This window comes from Halichoerus grypus, chromosome 1 (genome assembly GCF_964656455.1).
Source record: "Halichoerus grypus chromosome 1, mHalGry1.hap1.1, whole genome shotgun sequence".
NCBI lineage: Eukaryota > Metazoa > Chordata > Mammalia > Carnivora > Phocidae > Halichoerus > Halichoerus grypus.
The window spans coordinates 131,405,835-131,428,865 of NC_135712.1; the positions used below are offsets into that span (position 1 = coordinate 131,405,835).

At 37.1% G+C, this 23,031-nt stretch overlaps 1 protein-coding gene across 11 annotated transcripts in view; it reads right to left on the bottom strand.

Annotated features, from left to right (window-relative positions):
- Positions 1 to 23,031, bottom strand: part of SATB1 (SATB homeobox 1) — a 98,583-nt gene that overhangs the window by 44,892 nt on the left and 30,660 nt on the right. For all 11 annotated transcript variants that reach the window (XM_036090454.2, XM_078072192.1, XM_036090455.2 and 8 more), the window contains 2 exons: positions 4,768 to 4,879; positions 2,005 to 2,459 (listed from right to left, as the gene is read on the bottom strand). In XM_036090454.2, coding sequence (XP_035946347.1) covers positions 2,005 to 2,459; positions 4,768 to 4,879 — 567 coding nt within the window. The remainder of the gene's footprint in view (positions 1 to 2,004; positions 2,460 to 4,767; positions 4,880 to 23,031) is intronic.

A 23,031-nucleotide genomic window follows, 5' to 3' on the forward strand; every position in this document is an offset into this window, starting at 1 on the left:
AACAAGTGGTCAAATCTTCAGAGTAATGGTGTGACATCAAAACCCAAGAGAAGAAAAACTGTACCAATGGAAAGTGACTTCACACATCCCTCAGCTAAAGTCTCTTGTCATTCTTCACCATATAAAATACATTCCTTCGTGCTTTAAGAAATAATAAATTGCTCAATTTTTAAAACATTTATCAGTAAATCTGTATTTCATTTGTGTTCATGTCAATGTTGTCTTCGTGGGCTTTCAATTAAATTGACAAGCATTTTACTGATCTATTATGTAGAAACCTATTTTTTGCCCAGTACTGAGAAATACTAGCAGTTACTGCTATTTCCAAAAATAAAGAATGCTGCCAGAAACAGGATTATCTAGAGGTTGATTCTTGATTCATTCATTCATTCATTCAATTCTTTAAATTACTGCTTCCCAATTGAATATGGTATCATGAAATTTACCAGATACTAATGAACACATTTTCAAGTTGTAAAATAGAGAACTAGGTAAAATCATACAATCTTAACCTGAGACATAACCTTCTGCAACTACCCTTCAAAAAAGACAAATGATGCACAAAAAACAGATAAAGAAAGTGAAAACAAACACTGAGTTAGTTAAAGGCTTTGTCAGGCCTCCTAACTTTCAATCCAGTTGAGGCAAGCCAAAAATAAGTCACTGCTGGGATTCTCCTAGGTATGGAAACTGCCAACAAGGAATTAATACTAGATTATTTTTGTACCAGAATCTCATTCTTATAATCATGTAATAAACAAAATAACTTAAATATGAAAGGAAAGTATGAGTCAGGCCAAAAAACAAATTGACAAAAGAAAGAACAGTGGTAAAACAAGAAAGTTGAAGGACATAATGTCCTGATTTCTAATCAAAGTTACATGTTCTCTTGGTTTTTTTAGTGTGCCTGGGCCAAAAATAAACACCATACATATTATATTAATTTCCAAAAAAAGAAATTAAAAAAAATTCCTCTCATTCACAATTTAATAGAATGGATTTGTTTCAGGCTTTTCATCTTAAGGCCTTCCCATAACATATTATCACTCTTTCTCCAGGTCCCTCTAAACATCTTCCCTGCTGATGGTATCTTCACAGGTATTTGCCCATGAGGACAAAGGTGTGAATACGAGGAGGTGTATGCAAACCTCAGGGAGAAGTCTGCAAACTAAGGCCTGCTGGCCAAACCTATCCCGGAGGCCAGTTTTGTAAATAGTTTTACTGAAACACCAGGACACTCACATCCATTCACCTACTGTCCGTGGCTGCCCAACACAGGACACTGTGACACAGCTCTTACGGCCCTCAAAGCCTAAAATGTTTGCTATCTGGACTATTACAGAAAAGATTTGCTGATCTCTGATCTAAAGAATGAAGTTTGGAGGAATATTAACAATAATGTAAAGGCGGAGAGGACAAACCTAAGAAACACTTTAGGTTAATAAGCCATATGTATACATATATGTATCCTCCCCCCGCCCCCGCAATGGCTGTTCAAATTAAATGGCAGAAATTGCTACTGAGTACCACAATGTTTTTGGGTTCCTCCCGCCAAAAGTTGTACTGGAACATAAACAGGGCACGTTTACATAGTCATGTTTGACACGGGGCTAACAGGAAAGATAGTAGTAGGCTAGAAGCCAGGAGTCCTACCAACGGCCCTGACCAAATCATGAAACATTTCTCAATCTGCTGCTACCACCAGCCTATGCTCTCATTATGTAAAAGGATAGGCAATGCCAGTTCGAAATATAATTGACAGTGAATTTATTCTTTCAAGGCCCCCGAATCAAGATCGATCTGTATATAGTTCTTTCTTGGAGGTTTATGACAGGGAAAGGGGTGATAAAGCTTAGGCACCCCCAAGAACAGACAATACGATCACATGACAGGAAGAATTAAATGTTAACACAGAGTAAAAGTACAAGGATTAGTAGAAGATGGGACTAAAGAAAGAAGAGAGAAAAAGAGAGAGAGAACCATTACCAAGAGAACAAAACTGACCTGAGTTCTGTTAAAAGCCACACGTGCAAATACGGCTTGGGAGATTCCTGCCCGTTTCAGTTCATCACGTACCCACTGGTAGATTTCGGAAGACACCTCTGTGTTGGTGGAAACCTGTTGCTCCAAAGGCTTATTCATAGATCGACTGACAGGGGGAGGGTGGTTCAAGTACTGTTGGTTTAAGGACTGCTGGGCTAAAAGTCTATTCACCGCATACTGCTGGTTCAGCAGCTGAGCCATCACCAGCTGCTGGTTGACCAACTGAGGACTGATGGGCGTTGACACAAGCCCAGGGTGCAGGTTCGGTAGAGGGGTCCGGACAGAGGGCTGGCTGCCGTGGGAGAGCTGCGCGGGGGACGGAGGCTGCTCGGCTGTGTTCCCTGGGACCGGCTGCTGGCCAAAGTTGACATGATTGGCACCTTGCTGGGATAGTTCAGAAAGGCTATCCATTTCAACTAAAGTAGACAAAAGGAAAGTCAGGTTAAGCCAACAGCGATGGTACTGATAAGGATTTCTGACCTTTTCCTAAATACAGACAGTAGGCACAGGGCACCTTAAAGATCCAATTAAACTAAGAAAATTTCAAGATGGAACTCAATGGCTATGTTTTTACTTCCCTCTTCTGCACAACTCTACAAACTTTGAAAGGGGACTATCAGGTACTTCAGGTCTAATTTTATAATGCGGTTTAGACTTAAGGCATAAAATTAATTATTTTCAAATTCTATGTGACTAGTTTTGGGGTCAAACTATTATTCACTCTCACTTACTACTCCAAGAAGGCTTATAAGCAATGGCTATTTTAAAATTAAAATAGCTTCTAGAAGAACACAGATTGCTTAATAGCAACTAGAGCTAAGAAAATACATGCACTAATGAAAAAAGAAATATACATGTATTTTTTCATGATATATATTAACTGTTATTACTCAAGGCAAAAGGTTTGAAAGGAAAAAGAGGACATAAATGTTATCTACGTTCAATTTTTACCTAGCCATGAATATATAAAGAAATAACCAATATAATAAATAAAATGATCATGATGATAAGTAATAATAACTGAGGACATATTGAATACTGGGGTTGGGTATCTTATATGGCTTGCTTCACTTAATTCTAACTATCACGGGTGGCAGGTATATCTGCAAGAGAATGAAGCAAATGATTTACTGTATTGCAAGCCAGTATACCTAGTTTTGCTAAGATCCAAATGTTTCTTGAAGAAGCTATGGCTATCACCAGATGCTAAAGACAATCTTTCAAAGAAGGGGCGGGGAGTCATCCCGGTACAATGGTGATACTGTCACGATTTTGCAATTTATTATCACCTACCAGGATGAATGCTTCCCCCTTGGCTAGGTCTCTAATGTGGATTGGCTGAGAGTCAGCTGTAAGTATGTCAAATGCTTTGCTGTTGCAAGGAAGAGACTGCTTTGATGCTCTTAAATGGAAAGGCCGAGCATGGTTGGTGTATGTAAATAGGTGAGTCTTTTCCAAATAGCACACCATGTTTCTGATGTATAGACTCTGGCTTGCTTTTAATCATCATTTCTCTCTTTATTAAATATTCAGGCTTTATATTTAGAGGAACTTATCATATTGCCATAATCACTGATATATGCAAAATATAACTAAGAATTGGGAAAGAAACCTTCCATTTCTACCAGTGATATCAGCCCAAGTGGGCCATTCACAGGGAATAGTAATTCAAGCAATTATTCCAAAAATGATGCATTGTCTTCATTACAGCTCTAAGCTATAAAAGGCAAAGAATCTGTTTTGGTAGATGGATGGCTTTGCTTCAAATATTAAAAGCTAAAACATGCTCAAAATTCAGGTTCTCTTGTTTCTTAAAATCTTTAGGAGAAGTCATTATTGTTGTTGTTGTTATTAAATGGATGCAATGGAAGGAAAGAGAAGCAGATTTAAAACAGGGCACAATGCTATGCATATTAAACATCCCGTTCCTATATTATTTGGAAGGTATGAGTACATGGAAGAAAACATTAATAGAAATTAAAACATTAACCTTGATCACAGTGTTTGCTTTTGCAACACTAGCAAACTCAAAAGGGAGAAAACGTCATAATCTAAATGCTCAGGCACAACACACAACTTTTATCTGTCGTTTTTTACACTGCCGATAATTTTTAATGCATTTCCTGCATAACGCATATTGACCTGAAATTACATGTGAAGATGGGCAGCCACATCAGAATTAAAAGTTGAGAAATGGTGTAATGAGGTCTCCGGTATGGATGGTGAAGCAGTGTGCTCACCGAAGTGCCTATCTAGAGGGGCTGGGGATGAGAGCTATAAAAATCACTTGATCTCAATTGTGGAAACTATAAATACAATTTAATTTCCTTAAAAATTGGGTGTAAAAATAGGCACTTTCTCTTTCTCTCAAACAAAAACAAAACACATAAAAGCATGATTTATCTCTGAGAGAAATCACAGCTAATATTAGTTATTCAAGGCCTGGTTAGGTCTTCACTGAGATGTTAAAAAATGACAGCTTCCCTCCTCCCGCCTCGATTTCCTGCATGTCTGACAACCAAGTCAGTTTGGCTGATTTAAACACAAACATTTATTGAATTTAATTATCTCATTATACTCATACCCACTCCCCACCCTCAAAGAAACATTCTAAATTGATCTCTAATTGGGCAATCACAAGACCTGGCTTTAGATGTGACTTTGATAAACCCCCAAATGACACATAATGGTATGTAGCCACCACTGCAACAGTTTTTTGCTTACCCATCATATCTTTTGTCTTCTTGAAATGTTTGTACCACCTTCCAAATTCTTGACATTTTGCTGCTGAGACATTTGCATAGTAAGTGCTGTTCACAATGGAAGAAATCATACTCTGCATGAAGAGGGGGGGAAACATTTGTAATACATATCGGCACAAGATGGAACACAAAAATGATTTCAACTGTGTAAATGGTATTTTTTTTTAATCAACTGAGTACCAATACATTTCTGTTTCGCACTTTGGCTTAAAGCCTCAACTTCGTAAAATTCATTAAGTAGCACATCAAATGCTTATTTAAGTAGAAAGCAAGAGTCCACTGAGACCAGTATAAAGCTCTCAAACCAACAGACTTTGCTCTAGTATTTATGGAACTTCTATCAATCTCATCTATTCTTAGGCTGACAAACCTTCACTGATCCCAATAAATACAAGTACGTGAAGATGACTTTATGATTGCAATTCATAAATAAACACTACTTTGAGGTTAAGTGACTGTACTCTACATCCCTGCTACTCAAAGTATGGCCCAGGGACCAGCAATATTGGCATCACCTGGAAGCTTATTAGAAATGCATAATTTTAGGGGCACCTGGGTGGCTCAGTTGGTTAGGCATCTGCCTTCGGCTCAGGTCATGATCCCAGGGTCCTGGGATAGAGTCCTGCATCAGCGTCCCTGCTCAGCAGGGAGTCTGCTTCTCCCTCTCCCTCTGCCGCTCCCACCACACCCCCCTCCGGCTTGTGCTTGGGTGCTCTTCTGTCTCTCTCTCCCTCCCCCCCAAATAAATAAAGTCTTTAAAAAAAAATAAAAAAAGGAATGCATAATTTTGGGCCCTACAAGTTTAGCAAGATCCCCAGGGGATTTGAGTGTACATAAGGCTTGGGAAACACCACTTGCACTTTCTACTCCAATTATCTGGGTTTCAACTGGAGGTGCATTAACTACATTAACACTCTTCAAAGGTTAACTGACCACATTTAAGGAAAAAACAAACTATTCACAGAGATCCTCATTCAGAGAAAGAAACATCCTACAATCTCACCGCTAGCTTCAAGTACAGTAAAGCCAAGTTCTGAATTTCAAACTAACCATAAAACTTTAAAATATACACATTTCATGCTTACTAAATTTCTCAAGGATACCACAGAAAAGAAAATGACTTATTCTGTCATTTGTCTTCATTCTGCTTTTAACAAAAACCCTGAAAACAAAGTCAACAGTTTAATATATAAAAACAAAGATAGGAATGAGAATAATTTTTGGAGGTTTTGTTTTTTTTAAACTCATTTTCAACAAACAAAAACGTTTTCTTCCCAGCAAATTTTGGTTATGGTAATTTCAGTAACTTAATTCATTGTTATTTTTAACCCTAACACCCATTACCTAGTAGCGGTTCAATTAATTCCCAACTACATTTTAGGAATAAAATGTACCACCAATTCTTCCCCAGCTCCTCTGTATAGAAACACGAGAACTTACATTTCAGACTTCAGTTGGTCTATGGTGAAACAGTTTACAGAAGGCAGCATTGTTTGGGAGGCAGGGAACAACCAGAAAAGCCAGTTTGGGGACAAAAGTATTTTTATATCATTATCTTCTTTAAGCTACTTCTAATTTAGAGTTCTTTTGGTTATTATTGGTTCTCCTGACATCCAGTATCAGTGTTAATATTATAACATGAAGACATTCCTATAATATGTAACTCTTGGGGATCTTTGAAGAACTTCCTGTGAAGTTGTATTATTTATGTAAAATATGGCTATCTTTCCTAAGAAGCACCATGATATCTTTTTTTTTTTTTGGACACTTTCTATTTTATAGTCATTTTCACATTTTATTTCTCCAAAAAGACATTCTTAATGTGCTTGTAGTTCTCTGTCATTAATCCAGTAGCTTGCAATTTTACTAAGAGCCTCCCTCAGTCCAGAGTACAAAAAGATACTCAGCAAGGTTGCCAAAACCAGAGCCAGAAGATTACCTGATCCAGTTAACAATCCGTCAGCTTCAATCACACTTAGTCTATTGTAATAATGGATCAATAAAGTCAGACACTAATAAAACTACTGAGATTGCTGATGGATAATGGTGATTCTGCAAATGGATGACAGTTGATGTTCTTCCACTTTGGTCCAATTTTTAAGACATTATTACTCTTATTCCTAGACATTCTGGCAGTTTCTTAAATGTCAATAGTACATACAAGTTTTAGATGTAGTTTATGTCTTAGTTTTCAAAAATGTATGGGAATTACCTAAATTTTGCTGAGGTTTCTGGCAGACATTCAGTCTATTTCAGTTTGTCAACAGTTCTGTATCTGCTCTTTGCCGCACACCTACTATGTGCCTGGCTGGTACTAGGGATACAAAGGCGGATTAAGACACAACCTCTGCCTATAAGGACTTTACCATCTATTAGGGAGACAGATACATAAACAGATCACTTCAATTTAATGTGATTTAGGAGCCCAACAGTGGAAAATATATGGGGGGACAAAAGGAAGAATACATGGTATGTGGAAAAACAACCCATCTGAAATATTTTTATAACATTAGAGCCCGTATGTAATAGTGCTATGTAGTTCATTATTATCCATATGTGGAAAATAATATCCATATGTGCATGATCATCAAAGCTTCCTCCTGCCCTTGTTTAACCCTAACTTGGAAGGCTGTGCCTTTAAGTGACTTTTTAGATGCTTTCTACTCTGTCAAGTGGTGTGTGCTTAAGAAACTCTGATTAATGTAAATATTAGCCTAAGCAAGACGTAAATCAAAAGGCTAATCCGCAGGGTTGACACATGCCAAAGCCACTATTTAAATTCTCTGACTTTCTGTGCTTTCAGGGGGCTGGGAAATATTCCATAATTCAGGGTAACTTGGGGTAAACTCTATTTTTATTGGAACAATATGCAGTAATCTGTAAGACTAAACTGCTCAAGTGGCCACTGCATGAGGACTTTTTCTTGCAGTAAAATCCCTATTGGAGACTTAGGTGTGGCATCTGACTGGACTACAGGTTTCAGGGCAAGAAAGAGAGATTTCAGAATCTTGTGGGGCACATGGCGTTTGAAAGATCGTATTCAGTACTGGTTCTTAAATTTGGAAAATCATAAAGAAACGCCTATTACTTGGAAAACACAAATAACAAAATCAAGGGGGGGTAAGATATTTGCTAGAGGATGAGGATAGGCAGGGGGAAGGCAGACCAAGATCCACGTTTTTAAGGAGAGATGCTTAGGATTCTTATGTCAATCAAAAAAACACTTTGGTTTAAACAGATTACACTAAGTTGTGAGTTTATGCAGCTCTGGGGCTCCATATTCTTTTCCAGCCCAAATGTCTGGCATATACTAAACACACACTAAATATTCACATTTGATGAAAGAGAATAGCTAAATCCGCATTTAAGTCCAAAATGTGTAGCACACTGGCAGTGTGACCTTGTTCAAGGTAATTGACTCTCATTCTACCATAATCCCCCTTACTAAATGGGAATCATAGCAGCACTCACTTCATAGGGTTGTTCTGAGAATCCATCCATTTGGGCATGGTTTTTTTCATTCATTCGGCATATAACTACTGAACTCCTACTAGGTGCCAAGCACTAGGCAAGTTACTAGACAAAGAATGACCTGAAGAGAGATACTATCTACACTTACACAGACAATAAATAAAATAATGAATGTTATGCAATTAGCACAGAGCTGGGAACATACCCGAGTACGGACTTAAGAGATGTTAATTACTATGACAACCCTCTGCCTCCTCCTCCTCACTGGCTTTTATTATATGATCACATTTCAGATCAGTCGAAAGACTATGCTTTAAATAACAGAAGAGTATCAGAATTTTCAAATGATGTATTTTAAGTCAAACACATTTTCTTATGAAGAACAGAGAGTATACTAACTAAATTTATTAAGTTATAAGTTGGGTCAAGGGACCATGAGAAAACCACCAAAGGAAAAAAGTATTCCCCTCCTTTTTTTCAATATTCCAGTCTGGCAGTATCTGGTGAGGCTAGCCTGTACCTGGGAGCCGGCCTCAGGAAGACAAACACCACTTCTGTGACGTGGATTTTCGAGCCATGCCCTCTCCCCTCTCTGGCTAATAGCAGCTCATCCTTCAGGACACAGTTCAGGGATCCCCACTTCTGCAAAGCCTTTCCTGACTTAGTGTCCGTCCGGCATATAGCACCTCTGCAGCACTCTTCTTCCGGCTGTGAGTCTTGGGTCTTATCTCTCACCTGGACTCACCACAGGGCTGGGCATGTATTAGGTGATCAATCAAAGGATTAAAGGTCACTGAAATTACCATTACTGCAGGCTACCAGAAAATCCTTTTTTTTGTTGTTCCTAAAGGTCAAAGGTGAATGGCAGCTTGTCACATGAATCTTTTAAATGCATCACTTTTAGCTGTCATGATAGAACTCATAGTTTAAAGAAACTTTGTTCATTAATTTGCAAGAGATCCCTTCCCAGGTTTTTCAAAATACATCCACACAGATGTCTCGGAAGTCGCAGTGCTTGGTGGTTATGTTATTCCAGTTCTCTCTCTCTCTCGGTGTCTATTTATACAAGCTCTCCAAAGCACTTGGAAAAAGGCACGACTTGTATCGTAAGTTTTCCTATTCAGTGGCCGGTCTCTGCAGAATGTCAGTGTTCAGGGAATTAAATAATCAGGCTGACCAAACTCAGCTCAAATCCCAAGTTCAAATGCCACACAGTACACCAACCAATGAATAGGCCCACAGCTTCCAGTGTTGGGAAACGCAACCCGAAAGTTGGCAGAAATTGGCTGTGGGTCTCATAACCCCAGTGTGACACAATATTCTCATCCTAGGAGCCAAGTTGTAAGCTTTTCTAAGATCCATAAAGCACATGTCTGCTCCCTATGAAGAGCTTCGGTTCTTTCTGAGAGTCTGCTGAAGTTCCGATCTGAAAGAATGCCATCTTCACAGAAACCCCAGTACTCTAGAATGATACCATCTGCCACAGGCTGAGCTGCCTTTTCAGCCAAATACATTATTTATAACCTTTCTAATTGTGAAAAGGTAAGGGTGGAATTTTTCTAAAGCCTGACTTAGATATAGTTAGAACATTCTGAACCTTTGCTCTCAAATACTGCAGGTCTCCAAATGTGAAAAGCAAAAACAACAAAAAACCCATAAGGAATTTGGTTGAGGTCATATCCTTTTTCAAGATAGTATATATTCTTTCAAACCCCTACTAGAATATAACTATGCCATAGGTATATATATTTAGAACACATTTAGAAACCAAAGGAAGATTGTTTTATTTTTTCTACTTGGTCATCTTAGTAGCCAATGAAGAGGTTTAGGGAGAGGTGAGGCCTTCTGGAGGAAAAAAAAAAAAAAGAAAAGGTTTATCAACTGGGGAAAGGCAGTGATCTGATTACCCTTAAAATTGCTTTGTTGTGCCTTTAACATCAACAAAAAAACCCACCCCAAAACAATGCTAATCAGGTTATTCAATCATTTAAACCAAAACTGTTCATGCTTTTCTGCCAAATCAACCAACCACAGCAAAATCTGTTATCTCTGATTGCTCAGCTTCCAGTCAAAAAACAGTTAACCCCCACTATACCAAAAGTTTTCCAAAATACCCTCCCAGCTCTGCGTGTTCATGGAGAATAAAGAGAAAGCCATGTCATCTTTAAAGGGTAATTGAAGTGCTATACCATATTTGCATATTACAATATACTCCAATAAACTAAACAGCCTGTCCCGGAAGCCAGCGCTGCTCCCTAGCATTTCATCTGATCTCCACACTGACTTTTGTGCACTCTCTCTCTATTTTTTAAACAGGACTGGGATATCATGATCAAAACTTACTAAACACTTGCGGCGGTTTAACTGAGGTGGGAGGAGGTAGCAAGAGCATCTACAAAATGGTGGCTCACCCATGTTTAAAGCTTTCAGGCTCCATCAGCGGAGAGGGCAAAGGCTACAACATCTTATTTACACAATTATCTAAATACGATTAAACAGCTGATGGACAAATATTAAACTGGAAAATGTATAGTCATTTCAGCTTAATGTAATCCTCTTTCTGTAAACACCCAGGATGATTTTTTTCAACCAGAACAGTCCTGACATCTCATAAGCCTAAGGGTGAATAGCAAGAGATTGTTTTTGATAGTTATAAATATTCAAAAGACATGCAGACCATCTGCTTTCATAATACAGGTAAAGCAAGACTGAAATGGTGACTGCTGTATAAAAATGATTCTTTTAACAAAGTCTTCCTCTCCTCGAAAACTATAAAGACAGATGTCAAAAACTGTTTACACAGAGCAATCAGGAGCGTGCAAAATGTAATATTCCTTTTACACACAGTGCTTGCTAAAGAGATTTTTTTTTTCTTTTTCTTCCCATCTGTGTGTTGCAACACATTTCTACAAGTTAAAAACATTTTTTTCAAACAGAGATCTCATGAATACCCAAAAACATGCTATCTGGTTTCTGAATGCTAATTAATTTCAACTAAGGAATCTGAATATCTTTTTCTGTAGGAAGGAATGTATGTTTTGAATTGGAATACTCCAGAGACAGCAAGGGAAATAATCTTGCTCAGGTTTAATTCTATAAGGCGATTTTCATGGTTCTACCTTGTCTGTAATATATATCTGCTATGTCCATGTTTTAAATGAAAGCACATTACTGCTAATGTCTTTGGCATAAAGTCTAAAATAATTGTTTTCTGAAATAAATGCCCGCCCATGTAAAATGTATATACAGAAACCTTTAACTTCTCAGTCGATGCAGAGTGATGCATAAAACCCTACAGTTAATTTTCGGGACTGGAACACTAATCTTGACAGTAACCTTTTTATGTATTGTATTAATGGCACAGAGGCATTAAGCACCTTTTTATAATTTTCAATAAAATGAGCATTTACTGAACAATCTGTCAAACTGCTGGCTCCCTATTCTTTTACATTTTTATTTTTCGAGAAGTGTAACTTCATATACTCTGATGTCCCCTCCTCTTTCCCCATGTCCTGTCTACGGCCTGAATTTTCACAGCAGTTTTTTTACATGCCTGTGAAAAGCTCAAAGGTCAAACTTTAATTTTGAATCAAATCGAATCAACTCCATATTCAAATACAGTTTTAATAGGGATTCTCAGCAAATGGAGTTTTCTTTTAATCCCAAAGGAAACCAAATACCACAAATAAGCTCTACTAAAAAGGTATCACATGAGATGGTGACATGGAGCGAATCTGTTGAAAATTAACAGGTAGTCCCCCATCTGGTATTTGGGGGTGGGAAGGAAGGGAAATGGTTTCAATTTATGAGAAGCAAATGGCAGGATTTCTAAGTGTAATACTCTGTTTGTGCATGTTAGCTTATGTTCCCCAAATCTTTCCCTCTGGATCCTCTATTGCTTTCTAAGCCATTCTCTTGGGAGATACAACTGGGGCAGATTCGGAATCTCAATTTGTTGAGAAGAGACTAATCACTTATAAATTTTACTTAAACTCCAGTTGTCATAGTTATGGCTCTTGCCATCTTGATCAATCCCAGTGCCTGAAAATGGCATTTTCACAGAAAGTAACCCTTGTATCATGCTAAAAATGGAATCTCAGAACAAAGCTCCAAAAGAATACAAAAGGAAGCACAAAGAGAACACACCTAAATCTGTTTTAATTTTCTTACTACATCTCCTAAAGATGAAAATGTGATCATTGCAAAGCACAGAAATCTTACTTATTTAAATATCCAATTCATAATTTTTTAAAGAAAATGTTGGTTCACAGTTCATATGGTTTTTCCACATAATTAAAGTAATTTTACATAAGGCCCGGATAATATCCTTTGACCAGATTCTCTACTCTTCTTATATAAGTACTATTCTAGATCTTTCTTACCATACCTAAACCTTCTTATTTGAATTAATTAAATATGCTAGTAAAGCGCTTAAATTAGAAAATATTTGTTAAAAGATGTATTATGACTAAGGGCATGTAATATTTCAAATTAACTGCACATAGAGGCTTACATTTGTTCATCTGCAATAGGCAGGGGATTGAACTAATCTCCAAGGTCCCTTCTAACAGCTTTCAGGGTCTATGAAATCTACATGTATTCCCAAACAGAGATCCTATAGGGTCTCTTCAGTGACTTAAGAAGATTCACTTGTAAGACACATCATCCATTTGCAGGCACTCACTGCCAATGTCCCAACCACAGTTTTATTATTAGGAAGGTTAAAATATACCCCCCACCCCCCATATCTTGCTTCTAATGTGATTATTAAAAATACACCCATCATTATTAAACATTATACTACTCCAAATTGAATTTTTGGAAGTTTCTCATTAATCTAAATCTAGTGCCTTTTATTTTACAGCAAAAAATTGTTTCCTAAGATTCTAAATTTTAGGTACTCTGTACCAACTTGCAAATTTGGGGGAATGCTTGCTTATTCTTTCTCTGATGGTCCGTGTGTACTTAAATCTCCCATCCTCTATGGAGATTAAAATTTCTAATATCTGCATTTAGACATAGAAAAAAAAATAGCAAATTTGTGTTCAGATCCAGGGGTCCTAAATAAAGCATTTTGAAAAACGTTAAGCCACAGAGTAAAGGGACTGAAGAAGTTTGAATCCATTTTTTTAAAAATAAATACAGTTGACCCTTGAACAACATAAGTTTGAACTGCATGGGTCCATTTATATGCAGTTTTTTGTCTTTTTTTTTTTTACAGTACTGTATTTTCTCCTATGATTTTCTTAACATTTTCTTTTCTCTAGCTTACTTTATTGTAAGAATACAGTATATAATACATGTAACATACAAAATATGTGTTAATCAACTGTTTATGTATCCGTAAGGCTTCCGGTCAACAGTAGGCTGTTAGTAGTTAAGTTTCTGAGAAGTCAAAATTTATACGTGGATTTTCGACTGTGCAGGGGGTCACTGTCCCTAACCTTGTGCTGTTCAAAGGTCAACTGTACCAGAATTAGGCTCTGTAACTCTTTACAGATTATATATTCCTTCTCTGCATTCCTTCTCCATATGAATGCTAGTAAGATTTTAAGCCATATTGCTTGAAACTTGGAGAGAAAAAACAGTCCAGCTTTTAGCTTTTTATGGAACCACAAAACTCTCTTTGGGAATCTCATGAAACCTTTGAAAGGTCTCGCCACATATACTCCCGAAAGTAACTTTTAACTTCTAGGTCGGCACAAACCCCCAGGAGCCCATTACAGGGTCCATGGATCCTCTCAGATCTGATCCAAGATTTCCCAGGAAGCTAAAGTCCAAATCATGTTCTTGATTTCTGTGTTTTATTAGTTACTGTTGTTAACCAAGACTTTCCATGTCTACTCAATAAATATAAACCAATGTCACATTGGCATTAGGTCACAAAGAAAAATCAAATGAATCTGTCTCATCTTTATCAACAGTATGAAAACGCTTCAGTTTTGCAAACTGCCATATACTGGTAATCACCTCTTTAGGAGTTACAGTAAAATGGTAAAAATGTGTTGCACAGGTTGAGGTTGGACATCAAGAGATAATGAGCCGCGTCCATCACTGGAGGTATGTGCTCCTGTGGGCTGAGCTAGTGCGCATGCAGAAGGGGGGACAGACCAAGTCCCTGAGGCCCATTCTGGAATGGCTGAACAGTTATCTACACTTGCAGCTCTCCCTAAATTCAGGTGATTCTGAGCCTTTATACAGCTGACTTTTACACATAATGTGTTTATAGCTCTAAACGGGGTCTCCAATGCCAAATGTGGACTTTAGAACATCAACTGAGGAATGGACACTGTGAGCCCATATGGGGTGGCTGTTAGCATTTCTATGTTGGCAGCATCAGCATCTTTGTATATAAATCATTTGACTCTGCTTTTGAAATTTCCCTTCTTTATATATTTTTAAATATGAGAAATGGGCAAATGAAATAGTAAAAAAGCACGGATCTCAAATATTACACAACTGAGCCAAAATGAAAAGTATTAGCCATGCTGAAATACATGTTCGATTATGGAAGAAAAATCTTAAACATGCATATAAATATATTGCTAAAGATTGTGCTTAACAGTGACCTATAATTGGGTCTTTTACAGCATTTTTTACATCTCTGGGTCCCTTGTACCTCTAAGACTACCGTTCTGCTTACAAACAAGTACATTTGTACATATATTCAAGAATATCACAACATGAGCAAAAAGACGAGACAGCCTGGCGTAACAGGTTTCCTTAGAGAAAAATTCAGAGGTAATTTGCTCTTGGTTAGATAAATTAAAAATTCAGAATTAAGTAAAATATGAAAAATATTTTGTACAGTAGGATACTATAGATCTGAGTATCTATAAAATACTACTAATAAAACTACTGACATAGTTTATTTGTTCACGAAATTAATATGGTGAAAATCCTATGAGGCTACGTCTGCTCCATAGATATTCCTGAGATCCTACTGTGTGCCAGGATTTACAATTGCGACACCGAATCAAACTTAGTCCCTTTGTGACAGTTAATCACAATGTAAGCTGAGCCTAGTTAGTCTGCACATAATCTCAGTACAGTGTGGAAAGTATTATGACAGGTGCACAAAGGCAGGATGGAGCCCTGAGTGCAGGGAGTGGGGATGACGGGAGTTCAAGAAAAGGATACCAGACAAACTCCCACCTAGATGACAGTCCCCTGAGGCATCTTTATCCTCTTTGGACATTGTCTAGTCTAGGGTACCTTATTTGCTTAACTTACAGATGGGCATTTAAAGTGCAAAGCTCAGGGGTGCCTGGGTGGCTCAGTTGGTTAAGTGTCGTCTGCCTTCGGCTCAGGTCATGATCCCAGGGTCCTGGGATTAAGACTCCCTCATCGGGCTCCCTGCTCAGCAGGGAGTCTGCTTCTCCCTCCCCCCCCCCCCCAGCTCATTCTCTCTCTCTCTCTCTCGCAAAAATAAATAAAATCTTTAAAAAAAAAATAAAGTGCAAAGTTTAGCCTTTCCCCACTTCCATTTTAAAATACATGGGAACTTTATAATGATTCAAAGGATGATGCTTAAAGTGTCCCTCACAGGTGAGAATGTACTATAACACAGTCCTTTGATTTTTCTACAAATGAAAAGTTCTTGGTTGTTTCCATAAAAATGAATTTTGCATCAAAATCTTCTATGGAGCAGCAGTTTCTCAGACTATGCAGCACCCGCAAGGGAAATTTCAACCTCTCAATACCCATGTTGCAGAAAAACAGCCAAAGTTATTGTACACTTTAGAACTGAGCACTCTTCTAAACGTGTAACATGTATTAATTCACATAATTGTCATAACAATCCTGAAAAATTGGTACTATTATCGCCCTACTTTATAGAGGGGGGACATTGAGGCATGGAGAGTCACTTCCTGGAGCTTACAGAGCTGGTAATGAGAGAGCTCACATTCTTGACTCCTAGGTAATGAATGCTACAAGCTCACTGATGAAACTGATGGCAAAGAGCAATGACAAACACAAAGACTCAGGTTAAAAATGACAGAATGAAGTTGCTGAAGAAATACAGCACTTGGAGAAAGAGTTCCATTAAGAAATAAAAAGAAAACAAAATCAAGCTCTATCCTACGTTAACATAACCCAGGAGTTTCAATACCTCCCAGGAAATCCTATTGTTACGTTTCATAAAGTCAATGCTTGTTTCAGGTAGCTCTGCATTTTTTCACTGCCTGGGAACAAATGCTGGATTGGCAGTAGAAAGGGACAAGCCTAGTTGAACCAGTGGTACCCAGAGATGAAGTCCCCTGTCTTCTCATTTTGGTAAGAATGGGATCTCAAATGGTGCTAACGAAGCATTAATCTCTTCTTAACTTTCAACCTATCATCTGGTTTGCATCTTTAATCCCTTTGAGTAAACTAAATTAGATTAGCATTTTTTATGGGAAAATATGGCAATAAAAGATAATATTTTTTTAAAGAAGAAAGAAAAAGATGATGGCTAAAAACGATAAAGTTTTAGTGTAAAAATGAAAGAAAAAAAAGACTACTGAAGGAAGTCCGCTACCTTCTCCACAATGAGGAATTCTGCAACGTTATGAATTGTCCACGATGAAACTCCAGCACCCCATAATAATTCTGCATATGAGAACACAATGCAATCTTACATTTCTGAAGCGCCCTTCATGCAAGCATCCCAGGGTGCTTTACAATCATTATGAGTTAAAATTAAAACTGAAGCACATACAATTCCTAATAGAATCATTTTAAAAATGCTAAACAGAACAAATAACTTTTAAGTCTAGATTTAAAAGTCCCAATAGCCAGAGCGTTCCTCACTTCAATTGGCAATGAGCTGCAGAGCCGGGCTGAGGCTCTCTCCTGTTATGTTAAAGGCTCTCTTATGTTTTTTATACTCGGAGCACGTTATGATCAAGCAGTTTCCAATGAAACAGGAAAAAAAAAAATTGGGTGCGTGTATCTGTTTGTTTTGATTATTCTGAAATTTAAGGTCTTTTGTTTATTTGTTGATGAGTCTGTTTGGCCCATTCTAACATGAAATAAAGCAGGTTTAAAAAGCAAATCCAGATAGAGCCCAACTTGAAATTTAAGTAGTAATTGTGAAAAAAGACACTCCAAAAGCACTCTAAAACTAGCTCTGTTTTAGCAAGAAAATCAGATTGATTAGCATGATTTGGTTAACTTCTTAAAAAAAACAATTAGAAAATAGCATTTAGTAGTCTTTCTCCAGGCCATGTCTACTCCTAAACCTTGGCAGAATTTATTATTCTGCAAATCAGAAAAAAATAGGGGAAATGCTCCCATGATATGGTAATTTTCCTTGCATTAGTGATTTTGAGGTCAAAGGAAACCTGTTCAGATCTAAAACAAAGCACAGGTAAAAATCTATTAAGTGAAAATGAAGTACTTATACACTGTTAAGCACTCTCTAAATTGGCATGGCTTAAACTCTTTTATGTTTTACTATTGTGAAAAGATAGCAGCTATAAAATATTTGAGATCAATCCATTTTAAGTTAGATGCTTTATTAAGTTTGGCTTTTTTGATTAATTTATCTGAAAGGTTACAGAGAGCTAACATCAAGCTACAGTAAAATTCTTATGTATCTAAATCAGCTAAAAATGAGCCTGATATATGAGATTCAAAAAGCAGAACTTGCAATTTGGAGCACATTCTTATTCTTCTATTCTTCTATATAGTAAATTCTATATATTATAATAGTAACACAATAACTCACTAAGTTGAAAGAGAATGAAGTAGTAACTGGTTCAAAAAAGAAGGCAGGAAAAATTATCAGCAGTTCATACTACTACCCATATAAGACTGGTTTACCATTTCCTTTATGGATCTCACCATGAATACAATTGCTGAAAATGGTAATAAAATCCAATCAGTATCAAGTACTTCAGGGCCTGGCCAAGCAGTATTCATAACCTTGGATTCCCATGGTCAGTAGGGTAATGGCTGGGAAAAGTTTTGTAATTTAAAAAAGGATATGTATTTAACAACAAGATTTATGTATTACACCAGGAAGGGGCAAGTACAAAATCCTACAAGCACATCTCAAACAGGAAATGCTCTATTTTTAAATGGACCGGCCAGTTATATCCACATCCATCATAGCAGGCAGTGGCTGACTAAGGTCCATACTTGCGAACAGACTCAAGAAATTCAACTGCCCACTGTTTCCAATGCAAATGCCTAACATTGTCTTGGGGCTCAAAACAAAGGGCTAGTAGCTCAATGATACCTACTGATCCAGATGAATGTGACAGGATGTGGGAGGAAGTGACTGCCACAGAGCTGCTAAACTCAAACCTTTTGGAATCTCCCAAATACCAGATTATCCCAGAAGTCAGTCCCTGTGGTCTGAACTACCCTCTCACCTCTAAACTAGGGGCATGGAATGATGATACCTTTAAAGGAAGTCAATGTACAAATAACAGAATCAAATCCCATATGCTAAAGAAAAATTTCAGCAGTGAGAATAAATGCAATCGGAAAACTGTAAGCAGTTATCAGTACTTCAGGGAAAAGGAAGTATTTTATAAACCACATCAAATTAATTTGAGAAAGCCTTAAAAAAAAAAAGTCCGTCATCTATATGTGACCAAGAAGGATATTTGGTTAAGCTCACAGGCTCTGGGCATGAATTCTCATCCCTCTGCTTTACCAGCTGTGTAACTATAACACTCAATTAAACACTCTATGCCTCAGATTTCCTCAACTGAGAATGGGATACAAACTATATACTGCTTAGGGTGATAGATTTGGCCATGATACATCAAAAGCACTAAATAAAAGTTATTATTATTTTAACCATTAAAGTGTATCATCCTTATTACTACTACATAGGAAATAGGATGCCTGTCACATAGCAGACTGTCAATACATATTTTTGAATGAATAAGTATGTGAATATGTGAATAAATCTCATAGGGTTTGAGATGAAATACAATATATGAATATTGATGTTGGATATTCTCGAGAGAAGTGATTACTGATGTTTAAAAATTTTCAGAAATGTTATTTCAGTCTAAAAATTATGAAACAATAATGCAAAGTGCAGTTTAAAAAACATATATTTACAGCATAACTGATAGGGATTTTTAAAATGTTGCTCCAGTGTTATGCATCATATAGACTGAAAATCAACTGAGCACAGAGGTTTATTAAATGTCTTTGGCAATGACTGTCAAGTTTCCTAGAATCAGCATGGTTAAATGGTAAGCTTCCAGAGGGCAGGGTGATTTACCTGTTTTGCCAATACCTAATAAAAAGTCTGACATATATTACATCCTTAGATGCTGTCAGGAAAAGGAAAAGGAAAAATGATTTTACTCAGTATGACTTCTAAATGGAACGTTAAACCTAAATATATTTTATATATGTTTTACTGCTTGAAAATAAAAATGACAATTCTCACTTACTTCATGTGGGACTTGGGCCTGGAGCTACTTTTCCCCAGGTGAGAAAGGAAATAGAAAGTGACCCAGTGCCTTAAAAATGTGTGAGTGTGTGCACGTGTGTGTGGTGGGGGAGGGGTGGGAAAAATGTACATATCAGATTTAAAATTTCTCAGGCCTACATGACCTAAACATTTTTAGAAGGAAAACGTTAGGCTGGGAGAAGTAATAACTGACCTTTTACTTATGGTACTTTTAACAAAATCAATCTATCCTTGTACTGAATGTATACATATTTCTCCAGTTCTTAAGTTCAATTTCTAAAACTTCAGGGAAAACTAAAATGAAAATGAAATGCTTTATTGTAAATCAAAATGTTTACTTTATTTAACTCCCCATTTACCTCCCAAAACCATACTCTCAATGTTCTCATCACCACAGGCTTTCTTCTCCCCAAGCCAGATGTATTCTTTCTTTACTTGCAGTTCAAAACACATCGCCCACCTTATCCAACCACATCCACTGAAAAAAGTGAGAGTAACAAGAAAGTGACCAACTTCAGATCCATAAGGAGCTAAGTGTTTGTGTCTTAGCAGGTTTTTACAAAAATAAACACGTGGTACAAAAACTTAATAGATGGATGTCAATCTATTTGGGCAGATTTAGGATTTAGGAAGGCAGTAACAGAAATAAGGGCATAGTTAGAAATCAAACCACATGCACCCTTATGGAGTTCCTGCATCTGGAGAAAACCTTGCAAATATTATCAGACATTATGGAAAGACAACATAAGTATTCATTTTAAAATCAACACACTCTAAAATTTATCATTGGGAAAGGACTTTTGGGTCGGTCACTGACCAGCATTTTGACTTTAATCTCTAGGGCCACTGGCTCCTTCATCTGTCCAAGGAGGAGTCTGGGTAGGATAAAACTTAGTTCTAAGAGTCCAAGGACATCTGCCCAGCAAATGTGGGCAATCCTCCTACGAGCACTGGAGGCAGGCTTGTCAGATACCCCAGGCACATTCATGCTGGGTTCCCACTGGTATTCTCTCCCAGCCTCTACTCTGTAAAGGGAGCTGAACTGAGGTCTGCAGGGTGGACATTCTGCTCAGCATAACAGTAAGGGACTCTATAGCTATACTTGCTACTGAAGTATTTTATCATATTAAACAAAACTCTTAATGTACAGCAAAATGTGGATGCTAGATTGTATGTTCAAAATTCTCAAGTGAATAAATCAAAACTCCACAGGGGGTAAAACAAGTCTTAAGAGTTGGCATTTCTTAATGGTAGGTTCCATTTTGTATAAGACTAAGGCAATATTTTTTTGCTAGGCATTTTTCACAGTGCCATCTTCATCACTCTCTCTCAACCACAGGGGAAAGAAAGAGTAGTTTTGCCAAGCTCAGCATATATTTTGGGCTTAGGCCTTACAGAGCCTGGATCTCTCTGCTTTAACTAATAACTTATGACAGAAAAGAAAATAAAGAAGCGAATGGAAAATAGTTCATTATTAAAACATTCTGCATTGAGTATTAAGAGTCATGGACTCATCCTAGAGAAAGAAACAAAAGATGACACAGCAGAGTATAAAACAGCTCCCTCATTTAAAAGAACAGGTTGCATTTTTTCATAATATTAAACATTAAATTAATTTCAAATATTTGTCGCTGCTGGTAAACGACACATAGCTTTTTCAAAAGATATTTTTAAAGAAAAGACAACTGTAATTATAACTGATGTTGAAGTTACAGCCTAGTTCCACCACTCAGCGATTACTGCAGGGTCTCCAGCTACACACAGATGCACGTTCCTCCAAAGGCCTCTCTACAGAAATTCACCAATGTAGGACTCTAAAACCAAGCCCCGAATTTCATTTTGTCATTCTGTTTAATGTTATAATTGTCTGTATTCAATTCATTTCCCATGATAACATTAAGTAAACTCACAATTATATTTAGAAGCTATAGTGAGGTGGAGTTTACTGGCTGAATGTTGATGTCATTTAACAATTAATTCTCACTGCTTCTATCAGTAAATACTCGTACTAGCATCCTCTTCTCCAGGTCACGGTAAATGCCTTAAATCTTTGCCTGAATTTACTTCCAAAATCAATGGGACATTTAGCAACACGTAGATGCACGCCATTCCCGTACTGGGTGTTTATGCGTATTTTAACTCTGGGTTTAAAGAAAAAAAAAAGTTTATTTCTAGGACATTTCAAATTTTCAAATGCTAGCAACCAAGTGACATATTATCTGAAGTTGTCTGCAAAACCCCAAGTCCCAGATGTAAGAGTCACCTGCTTCATTATATCATCCTATTGATTTAACGGTGTTTAATTAATTTAAATTACTTTTATTCGATGGTTATAAATCCACATCCTCTCTACTCCAAGGGTGAGAGAGGGAAGACAGAAGGAAATAAGCTAAAATGACAAAGAGCGTTTGCCCTGAATTCCAAGAAATTGACACTTGCGATATAGAAAATATTTTACCTATGGCTATAGCCTACCTTAAAAGAATATAGAAAGCCATAATTAACTATAGACTTAATTCATTTGCTCTATTCCTACAACTGCTAACAAATATCAAAGTAAAGCTGATGGACTGTAACCTGAGATGCATGGAGTTTCCATAACACAGCAGCACAAAAGCCCACAAAGCTTCCTTCCAAAGGTGCTAGAACCCTCACGAGCATCACACTGGAAATACATTTTGAGAATATCTCAATTGCAGAAATGTTTATAGCAAAATCAGACAGTTCACATTCAAGTGACTGACAGACTAACATTCAGAATTACATTTTGAACTTGAAATAAAAGAAGAACTTCGAAACGGGGTAAAAATCCAGTTAGATCGTACTTGAATTATACTATATCATGGGATGACCTCACATTGGGTTTGACACTGAGGGATGGCATTCTAACACAATTATGTAGTGACTACACAAGCAGCCCATTAAGAGCAGGTTCACAGCACCCTTTTCTATGTGAAGTCAGCTGAGCATTATCAAAAATGATGTTTGGTTTTAAATTTAGAGACAGGGGCAGTCTCTATCGACAGTTTTAGTTATGCTTCACCAAAATTCATTCTAAAATATCAAGTACAATAATAATAAATCTTTGTCTCATTTCAAGAATCTCTGATGATAGGACAGGAATCTCAGAGAAAAAAAAAAAAAGATTCCACCAAGAAACAAAACAAAAAAAGTAAACCAATGCCACAAAACTGGTGACAAAATCCCCCAAAAAATAACTACTCAATCTTTAGTTACAGGGAAGAAACTTCTTATTTTTATAATTGCTTATACTAAATGCTTTTCTCCCCCTTTTTGCAATGAACAAAATATCCCAAAACCCTACTCTTA